The sequence below is a fragment of the Pyrgilauda ruficollis genome, unplaced genomic scaffold (genome assembly GCF_017590135.1).
Source record: "Pyrgilauda ruficollis isolate IOZ18807 unplaced genomic scaffold, ASM1759013v1 scaffold50, whole genome shotgun sequence".
NCBI classification, from domain to species: Eukaryota; Metazoa; Chordata; class Aves; order Passeriformes; family Passeridae; genus Pyrgilauda; species Pyrgilauda ruficollis.
In genome coordinates this window covers 7432453-7442735 of record NW_024526600.1, presented here as the reverse complement: position 1 = coordinate 7442735, position 10283 = coordinate 7432453, and the positions used below count along the sequence as shown (strand labels likewise).

The 10283-nt window shown below is 39.2% G+C and overlaps 1 protein-coding gene across 6 annotated transcripts in view; it reads right to left on the bottom strand.

Annotated features, from left to right (window-relative positions):
- Positions 1–462: 462 nt before the first annotated feature.
- DCAF6 (DDB1 and CUL4 associated factor 6) overlaps positions 463–10283 on the bottom strand; it is a 41638-nt gene continuing 31817 nt past the window's right edge. For all 6 annotated transcript variants that reach the window (XM_041480193.1, XM_041480195.1, XM_041480194.1 and 3 more), the window contains 5 exons: positions 9735–9873; positions 6623–6779; positions 4997–5085; positions 2384–2489; positions 463–907 (listed from right to left, as the gene is read on the bottom strand). In XM_041480193.1, coding sequence (XP_041336127.1) covers positions 843–907; positions 2384–2489; positions 4997–5085; positions 6623–6779; positions 9735–9873 — 556 coding nt within the window. In that variant the 3' untranslated portion in view covers positions 463–842. The remainder of the gene's footprint in view (positions 908–2383; positions 2490–4996; positions 5086–6622; positions 6780–9734; positions 9874–10283) is intronic.

Genomic DNA, 10283 nt, shown 5'->3' with positions numbered 1-10283 from the left:
CCCCATTGCCATCCAGAAATCTGTGGAGGAAGGGTAAAGCCCGTAAAATAGACTGAACAACCTTCCCAAATAATTACTCCTAGGAAACAATGCACAGGAATTTTTAAATTCATGTTCCCTAATTCCAGTGGAAGTTAAGATGCCCCTGCTGCTGTTGCAAAGGCAGACTCAGATCTAGAAGTGAAATACAACTATTTCACCAGCATTACAGACCCAAGCACAGAGAATGGGAAGTGACATGATACAACTGAGGGAGAGATAATTTTTGCCTACATAAGTGTGGGAAATGCAAGAATCAAGAGACGAGGTGTTACAAGTCCCCAGTGCTCACTGCAAGAAATAATTGTGTTTGTCACTTCACAAACACTGTAAGAAAGAATGCAAATACTGCAAAGGCAGCAATGGGGTTGTAGTTACAAGGTGATAAACCAATTGCTGCACAAAGAAAAACCAGAAAACTACTTAAAACAACCAAATCTTTTAATTAGAAAGCAACAAACATGCAAACAGCAGGTATAGAAATTTATTTGAACCAACGTTTTTACTATCATGAAAGTTACTTTAAAACATTGATCCAAGCTCTCACATTTGCTGTTTAAGGAAAATATTGCACTTGGCATCTTCTAGCACCCCTCATACATGGCAAAACATTTTAAAAACATTTTTTTTTATTTTAACTTGCACACTCTCCCCAAGTCATGCACACAGTCGTTCAAAAAAACAAAAGGTTAGGTTATCCAAAAGCAATACCTCAGAATTGCACTAAAGCTCTGTAAGGAAAAATATAATTAATGTCTTATACAAATTTCATTGACTTCCAGGTGCTCACACACAACTGTTGGTTACTCTTCATCTTCATTTTCATTCTCCTGGCCAGATCCTTCTGATCTGTCACCTTCCAATCGGTCTGCAAAACACAGATTTAGTAAAAAGAATGTGCAAAATTTTCTTTTTCTGGTAAATATTTATTATGTGCTGTCTCCCTGGACTGTTACACCATGGGATATGGCTGTGGATTTTAGGGTAGAAGAAAGTCTGTGTGGACTTACAGAAGAGAGTGGGTAGAAATGTTACCACAAGAAAGAAGAGAAATGCCCTTAAGGATTTCCAGACATGAAAGCAAAATCTGTGTACAAAAGGAAAAACCTTGTAGCTGCTGACTGGCTGTCAGCACAGAAAAGACCAATGCAAGTACCATTAAAATGAGATGGTGACTACAAGGGACATAAGTGCTGTGCTGGGGAGCTGAAACTACAATAGCTACAGTTAGAAATGTGAATAGTCCAGAAACTGGGGGATCACTGCCTGTCACTTCAATACATCAGAAAAAGTGCCTTTGGATGTAAATATTTAGAGAAGGGCAAGTACAGAAATGTGTGAGGGAACATGACTGGCTCAAGACCAATCACTCAAGCAACACGCGGTCAGGTTTAGAAACACTCCACCCAGATTTTTGCTGGAATGTTGTAACTGAAGTGTTGGACAGTTCTTTTAGCATTTCACTCAGAAGAGATAATGACAAATGAAGGAAATACAGGGGCATGGAGGTGCAGCACTGGGCTGGACACATGGCACCCTCCTGGCTCCCAGGGCTCCCAGAGCAGCCAGAGGTGAGAGAGGAGCAGCAGCTGCCAGCAGGCACAGCTTCCTTCACACCTCACCACTGCAAGCCACTGCTCTGCTCAGCCACAGTCCCCATATTCAGTATTTCCCATCACTTTCACCTTCATCTACAGGTCTGTTAGGTTTTTGCCCCATATGCCATGCCAGCCTCCCAAAACTTCATCTCCTTGCTTCCTACACAGTGTGCGATGCCTCTCCACTGTCCTCCATCTTCAAGGTCAATCCACTGCACTCAGCTTCTCCAGCACCAACATCCAGTTCCCGGTGATGATTCCTCCATGCAACCCTCTTATCACCAGTGCCAGCCCCATGGGAACTGGAGGGACATCCTGCTGCCCTGGGAACAGCTGCCAGCAGCCTCAGCCATGCCTCCCACAGTCCAGAATCTTCACACCTTCCTTCGCCCCTAGACAACTCCCACAGTCACAGCCAGTTTATCTTACAGTTCATTCCAGTCCTCCCCAACAGTTTTCCCATCACACAGCAATCACTGAAAAGATCACTCCTGAAGAGAGTATTTTTCAACATCTAAAAATACATTTTGCTCTTTGTTTTGACATAAAAAATAACAGCTGCAAAGATGTTGCAAGTCTCACACCAAAGAAGCAATTCCTAAGTATTAACAGAAGCTTGAACAACCCTTGAATCTTCTCACCAACCCCAAGTACAGCCAGAGCCAGCTGAAGATCCTGATGATTTCCCAACCAACCTGCTATTTCATAGCCCAGTGCTGTGGACAAGTCCTTCAGAAGTCTCTCACCTGCTCTTATGTGATTCAAGGAAGCCAACATTCGGAGCATGAAGGAAGCTGGAACAGTGATGGTGTTTCTGGTCTCTTCCAGCATTAATTCATTGCGGGTTATAACCTGAAGGCAGGGAAGGGAGAAGACCCGCATCAGAAATAAACACAGAATTATACTGCATTGTAGATACAAAGTTTCTGGCAAAAGTCATTTTACAGAGTCCAAAATTACCATAAGGGAGCAGTATTTTAATAATTGCTATTGGAAAACTGTTGTCTGGAGTAAGAAAAGTCAGCCAGTGGACTCCGCCTGCAGGTGTCCAATTATCTGTCTAAAGAATATTTTAGTAAGATCATGGTTCCATTGTCCACATGCATGGCAGATACTAAGATTAGTGACTAAGAAAAACTTTGGAAATCTTTCATGAAGTAAAGCAGACTGATGAGAGAAAGAGCTGTTTCCAGATGGCAACTGTTGTAGAGAACAAAGTTCTAGCACCAGTGCTGGCCAAGAATGTGGGAAGGAAAAGAGATGAGGTTACCCTCAACTCCTACCTTCATGCTGCTTGAAACTTTTGGACAAAATCCAAGGAACACAAGCCATTTCTATCCCACTTCAGGAACATTCTTTAGCTCCATAATTCTTTGTAAACAGAGCTACAGCTTGCCTCTAAGTGACTTGAAACAGCCAGTTCCTACTGTCTCATTCTCAAGGGAAAAGAAAAATTCACTAACGAATACTTCTATTTTTCTTCCCTCATTCCTTCCTCATGGTACTTCCTCGCCATCCTTCTTTCTTCCTCCATAAATTTTTATCTCACACTGTAGGTTGTCCCAGCTTTTAGACTATATTCTTTTGTTATCATTAAGCACAAAAATTTCTTTAGGTGGAGACAAGTTATGACCATTTTTCAGTCTTAGCTCCCAGATCAGCTGCTGTAAGACAGGAAAATAATGAAATTCTTGTTCTCTCTGAGACTCTTCAAACCTGTTCCTCTTGTGAGGAACATGTTCTTGCAAATGTTTGCAGTTTCTTCTCCCTTCCCAACCAAAGCACCTCTTTTCTGCCATTCTCACTTGTTTGTCAGACACTTGGCACAGCTGATCCCTCTCCAACAGAAGCAAACTGAGAAGGCAGCAGGCTGCTCTTTATTCCTCTTTCACCCCATATTTCTGCAGTGCATCATCAATAATCCCCCTGATAACCTGGTGCTGAGGCTTTTTCTCCATTCAGAGGTTTGTTCTTATCCCCCCTGTCTTTTCCTATTCACTAAGGTCATGGCCTCTCTCAATTTTAAATACATTTCTGTATCTATATGGAACTTTACTCAAACACAGTGTTTTCTCCTCAGACCTTCCCCCTTCTCTGGAAAATTCAGTTCAGGTATTTTGGACACTTCCAGCCAAACTAACATGGTGAGAACTATTTTATTGCTATGAACATGTCCTGTCCCCTACACAGGCATGTCAGTACAGGGAATAAATTAAAAAACAAAAATAATGTAAAATTACAAACAGCACTGCAGTCAATTCTTCTGGAAGTTCTACTTCTTTATTAAAGAAAACATAACTAAATGTCTAAATAATTTACAATTATTAGAAATAAAGGGAGGGAACTAAAGTACATTAATTAATTTTAGCACACATTTATGTTTAGCAATACTTCTAAACCCCAAAGGCTCCAAAACATGTCAGGACTAAAGCTGTCACACAATATGCAAGGAAGTGTCACTTCACTCAGTGCTAAAATAATGGGAAAGGTTGAAAACTCACAAGTGGATGGTTTGGGGATTTTTCAAGGGATGTGGGGTGGTGGCTAAGGGTTGTGTGTTTCTGTTGGTTTAAAATATATTTAGCAATTCTACAGAGAAATAATGATTTAAAAAAATCCTAATCTACTCTATTGTGCTGTGCAAGATTTCACAAAAAAAGCCCCCAACCTGACCACCCCATAACCACATCTGTCCTATAATATTATTTACAGAAAACTATATAACATTTTGATACACTGTGTTGTGTAAATCACTCAAATATGGTTATTCAGCAGTCAGCTATATGGTCACCCCAGGCCAGCTGCTATATCCAGTTATTGCTCTGAGGGCAACATGAATATAATGAGTTACATAACTTCACACTGGACTTTTTATAACTTGGGCTTGCAATGTTTGCTTTATTCCATGAAGTTCCCATGTGCAATCTTAACCTTTAAGTCCCTTTTATGCCACTGAATATTTAATAGGATTGATTTTTGTACTCTGTGTTGTTCTGTATATCCCTGTATTGCCTTCAGTTTATTTCCTTCATATTCCCTTCATTTATTTGTTTGGAGACAGGCACTATATTAATTTTTTAATTCCTGCCAGTTTTCCTTCTATATCTGAGTGTTCACACTTCTTCCAACTCCTTTCATGTACATAATAGCAGATCTTGTTATATAATTTCTAGGAGAGCTGAGGAAATGCAAAGTGCCAAGGATATGAAAGTCAGCTGTTCTGAAGGGCAGCTTGTAATTTGTAGCTCATTTGCTGAACATTGAATAACTCTGCTAATTCAATATCAGTAATTTGTACCAAAGGCTTTCATAGAATTAAAGACACAACATTACCATGAAAAAGGAGGAAAGGTTCTTACCTCATCTGCAAGTTTTCTGTTAAAAATCTTGGATTCTTCCAGTGGTGACCAAATTTTTATATCATAATCAATACCCGAAGAGGCCAGAACTAGAAATAAGTAACAGTAATTCTAAATTAAATATGTTATGTGTTTATTGGTATTTTCTGCTCTTAAATAGAAGAAAAATATTTCACTTGAAGCATTTATTTGCAAATGTCAGATCTCATGCTGAACAGAGCTTGTAACTACCAAGTCTCCACATGAGGTCTGCTCCATAGATGATTTGTTTTTGAATCTATCTATATAGATATGAAGAAAACAAATGCAAACATCAAGAGCCCCTGTTTTATATTTTAAAAAATCACCAAAATATACAAAAGATAGAAGCAAAAAGTAAGAGCAAAGCCAGCCACTACTGATCCATTTCTGCTGATAAGTATATGCATTAATAACAAAGCTTTAGAATTTGTAGACCCAGTACAAAGGCAGAACCAAGATAATTTCAAAGGTACCTTTGATAATTACAGTGAATTTCATGTAAATTTATTTGATATTTACATGTAAAGATGCAATGGATGCTGTTATAAATAAAGTATGAAAATATGAAAAGTTGCAGAACATTCTCTAGATCATCGCACGAAAGCCACTGTAGGAATTAAAATTCCATAGAAAGCTCTCAGTAACTGGGAACTGAACAAGAGCAACTGTCCTAGAAGGATGAGCTCTCTTAGTGACACCTTCCGAGTGTGACACACTCCAACAAGACATCAGCAAAGCCACAGGGCACTTTGAAATGTGCTTCCAAAGGGAGTATCCAACTCAGGACATTTACAAGAAGTCACTTTCAATAAAAAAGTTAAAAGTTCAAGGCTTACCCTAAGTAGGACAGTATTCCATGGTCCCCCAAACTGTTTGAAAAACGCCCAGCCTCTTCTAACATAATTGTAACAACTTTACTTGCTAATTTACTAATAGCTCACTCTTACTATACAGCCAGGTAAGCTGTGAAAAAAAAAAATAACACAAATACTTTCTCTGACTGTGTCAGAGGCTGGAGGATGGTTCAGATTTTCCAGCTACATGTGATTCTTTCTACTGCTTTGGTCTATCTTTTCTATGAAGGATTTCCTCTAAACACAAATTATTAGGATTTCTATTAATTTTATTAATTATTCTAATCTCACAATGCCAGTGAGACTGCCAGTGTTATTAATTATTCTAATCTTACAATGCACTTCCACTGCATTTTTTTAATAGAACCAAGTAGAGACCAGATTCCAATATAATTTGCAAGTATTGCTGGCATCTCAGCAATCCCATGTTTCCCTCATTAGCGTCATAGAAAACATTTTATATGTTGAGGGCAGCAAAAAATTGAGATTCTTCTTATTACATCTGTCAGTATTTCTATAAATTCTGTGACGGGAGTAGTTTGATTTCAATAAATTTTTGAGCAAGGAGGGATTTAAGGGCATTAATAAGAGGCAAAATTAAAAGCACTATTTATCTGAATTATATAGGGAAATATGAACAACATCTCATTAATCATTGCATTGCTCTATTGAGACAGAGTTTAAGACTGAGCTTTCAAATGCTCTAGTGCAGATAAGCTGGGCATGCAGAGTGTGAGAATGCTGCTCTTACTGGGGTCAAAGGGGTGAGGCTGCAGGCAGTTCACCACGTGGTTGTCAGCCTCCAGCAGCATGAGGTGCTCAGCAGTGTGGCGGTCCCAGATGAAAATGTGGCCACAGTCTGAGCCACTCATGACAAAGTTGGATCCCCAAAAGTTGGCTTCCTTTATCTGCAAGAAAAAACAAAACTTGGTAAGACCCAGCCAGTGAAAAGCACAACAGTGCTGCTGAAGAAAAGCTCAGCCCATGCAGAAATGAGATTTAAGAAATTTTAAATGAAACATTTAAAGAAGAATGACTAAAAAAAATGAGAGTTCATAAAGTTTTAGATTTCAAGAGCAAAGTAGCTGCAAACAGAAAGGAAAAAAAAAAGAGAGAGAGAGAGGAGTTGGGGCAGACTGAACAGTATGAAAATACATGTCAGATCTGTCACTTTCTGAAGCCACAGAAATGATACTGGAGACAGGGTATGCAAAGGAGTTTTTAGGAAAAGTTTGGCCAGTTTAAAGTTTGTGACAGGCTAATCCCTGGGGAGGATTTTCCACTACAGAGAAACAGGAGACAAGACAGAAGCTGGTGATACCTTCTTCAGAAATCCCTTCTGATTTTACTCAGCATAGGAGCTCAAAATAACCGTTGTGAAATGATATAAATTTGCTATCCCATGTCCCCTACAGGTGAGAGGCTTGATGGGGTGGCACAGGGAGAGGGGACATTGCTTCAACAACAGCCAGAAAACTCAGTCACGAGATGGGAGCTGAGAGCTCCACAACACTCTGGTGTCTGTGCTGTAGAACGAGCCTGGAAGGCTGAGGGGTGGCCTCGTGTGTGGAATTGTTATTTTGAGAGCCAGCAGTACCTCCTACAAACTTCTAATCAACATACAAGGGGAAAGAGTGCAAGCAGGAGCTGCCTGTGCAGCAGCTTGGAGTTCATACAGACCATTTCCAATGCTGGAAGTTCAGTTTGGCATTTAGGAGTAACTCCAGCATAAGGGACAGAATTTTGAGTTTGAGACTATTTACACAGAATCCTGCTATGAATTATTTTCCAGGTAAGGCTCTAAAGAGGGCCGTGCCTGGATCCTTGTCTTTGTTTTGGCAGACTTCCCTCAGAAATGCCCTGAAGAGAAGGGCAGAGACGTTGCCTTGCTCTGTGCTTTGCCTCAGCTACCTCGGTACAGATTCACTGGTAAATGGAACCCTTTTCTGTAGAAAGATGTGGTTTATTTCCAGCATAAGTATGCCAAGGTTTAAATTTCAGGCTTGGTAGATCTTTGTCTATAGAATATGTCCCAATGACTGCAGTCAGTGTAATAATGTCATCCTGATGTCTAAAAATAAACCGGAGAAGCTGCTTTCCTGTAATGAATTCCAATGTATTAATCTTTCAGCTGCTTTTGTCTTATAGCTCCTTTTAATACATATTTTCATTATCCTGTTACATCTAGATTATCCCCAATAATAAAAAAAATTAATTTTCTATTTTAATTTTCAATCATGACCTCTTCCTGTGTCCTGTGTATTCTCTTACTCATACTTCTCAATACTAATAAAATCTAATTTTAGCACCACAAAAATGAACAGAACTGAAATTCACATTTAAAAATTTTGGTTTTCAAACGTTTCTAAAAGTCACTGTTTTAAAAGCAGGACTATAAAAAATGTGAGATTGCCAAATTAAGTTTTCAAAAGTAAGGAAGAACCAGAATTATTCTATTTGCCTGCATAACCTTAATTCACTATATATACATATACACACACCCACATATATGTATGTACCTGTAAAAATTCTATACAGATATATATATAAATGGTTCATGCAATTGACAACACAACTTTTTCCCTGGGCTGCTCAGGTGTGTAGGAAACAAAGCTTTTTTAAGGTGTCTCCTTAGAAAAGGAGACACCTTAAAAATAAATTTGAAGGGGAAATATCATTAGCCCTTGCCTTGCAGGAATGAGGGCATTACTCAAACCAGCAGATCAAAAAGAAGTTTGCAATCATAGAGACCAACAGGGAAAATAAAACTACATTTTCTTTCACTCTGTGCATTCCTTGCCATAGGTACTCGTGTGAAACAAAAGCAAAAAGACTAACACATCCCTAAGAAACCAAACAACAAAATCTGTTAAATAATCTATAGAATAACAGCTATGCAGACAGAGACTGAATTAAGCCCTAGATTAACTCACTTTTAGTATCTTTTAACCACAAAGTGCCTGATGCCAGGACTTGTAAATTAATCGGGGTTTAAGCAATTCAAATTGATTTCTGAAATACCATAAAAAACTCCTTGTCATTAATCAAAGTTTATTCTAAACCCTGTTGCTTTTGTAGACTGAAATATGTATTTAGTCAAGCATTTTTCCCAGTGTAATCAAAGCTATTCACACAAACCCTAGAAAATGCCTTTTGGGGGGTAAAGGGACTACTCTTCACATCAGCTGCAAAATAACACACCAGCTACTTCTGCAAAATGCCACCTAGAACTCAGAACTTCACATCTTCAAAAATATTGCAAAAACCAAAAAGAAGAAATAGCAAGGAAAGCAGCATCTGTTTTTCATGCACCATTGTTTTACAAACACAATAACTGTGTTTTTTCTTAAAATACTGGATTTTTTTTGTGTGAAAAAAGATGAGGCATCTAGTAGCTAAATTATAATTTAATAACTAGCACTCCCTTCCTTTTTTTAATTCAGAGATGTCAAGGTTCTTCAAAACTCTGATTTAATCCTCACTTTCCCTTCCAAGCTCTTCAAATTTAAAAATTAAATAGTAATTTTGAACAGCTTGGAAGGGAAAGCGAGGATTAAATCATAATTTGGAAGGCAGGCACATTTTATGTCACATAAGCTGAGAGAGAAATTGAAAAAGAAGGAAAATGAACCAATTTTTAATGGATGTTAAGGGGAGAGAGTCTCAGACTCAGGAGTATTTAAATGCCTTTCACAGTGACACGAGTCACGCTAATTTTAATTTTCACTTAGAGCAAATTCTGTGCCTTCCAAGTGAGCCCAAGTGCTTACAGAGCATCCCGAGATGCTTTTTGGGAAGCAGAGCAGGGCCAGGTGCCCCAAGAGAGCCCCCGCAGCCCCAGCCCCGAGCCCCCAGAGCTGTACCATGGTGCGGGAGTTGCGGTGACCTTTGTAAACCATCTTGATCAGGGGCCGCCTGATGTTCAGCGTTTCCAGCTCCTCCATCTCCTTCCTCTCCTTCCTCCTCCTGAAGAGCTCCTGGATGCGGGCCACAGCGGATCGTCTGTGAATCCAGAGAGAGCAGCACTGAGAGCCCCTCCCAAACACTGCAGGGGGCTCCCAAAAATCATCAGTAGGCACTCCACCACATTCTCCATGAGTTTGACACAGACATCAACATCATCTCAACTGTAAAATTGCAAACGTGAATTTTTTCCATCCTGGCTTACAACAAGAATAGCATGCAAGACAGTGGAATGTCAAGTGATGCCAGGTTTTATTCACCCCTCTGTAGAACAAACTTCAGCTGCTGGCAAAATTCACATGCTATTTTATTTTCATTCTCCACCCATATTGAGGCAGCAAAATTCTGAAGTGAAAAAAAAAAATCTATGCCAGAACAGAAGTTTTTAAATTTTAAAAAGCCATTAAGGATCTAATGGGTCTGTCAGTGTGATTTGGTTTTTCATAAGA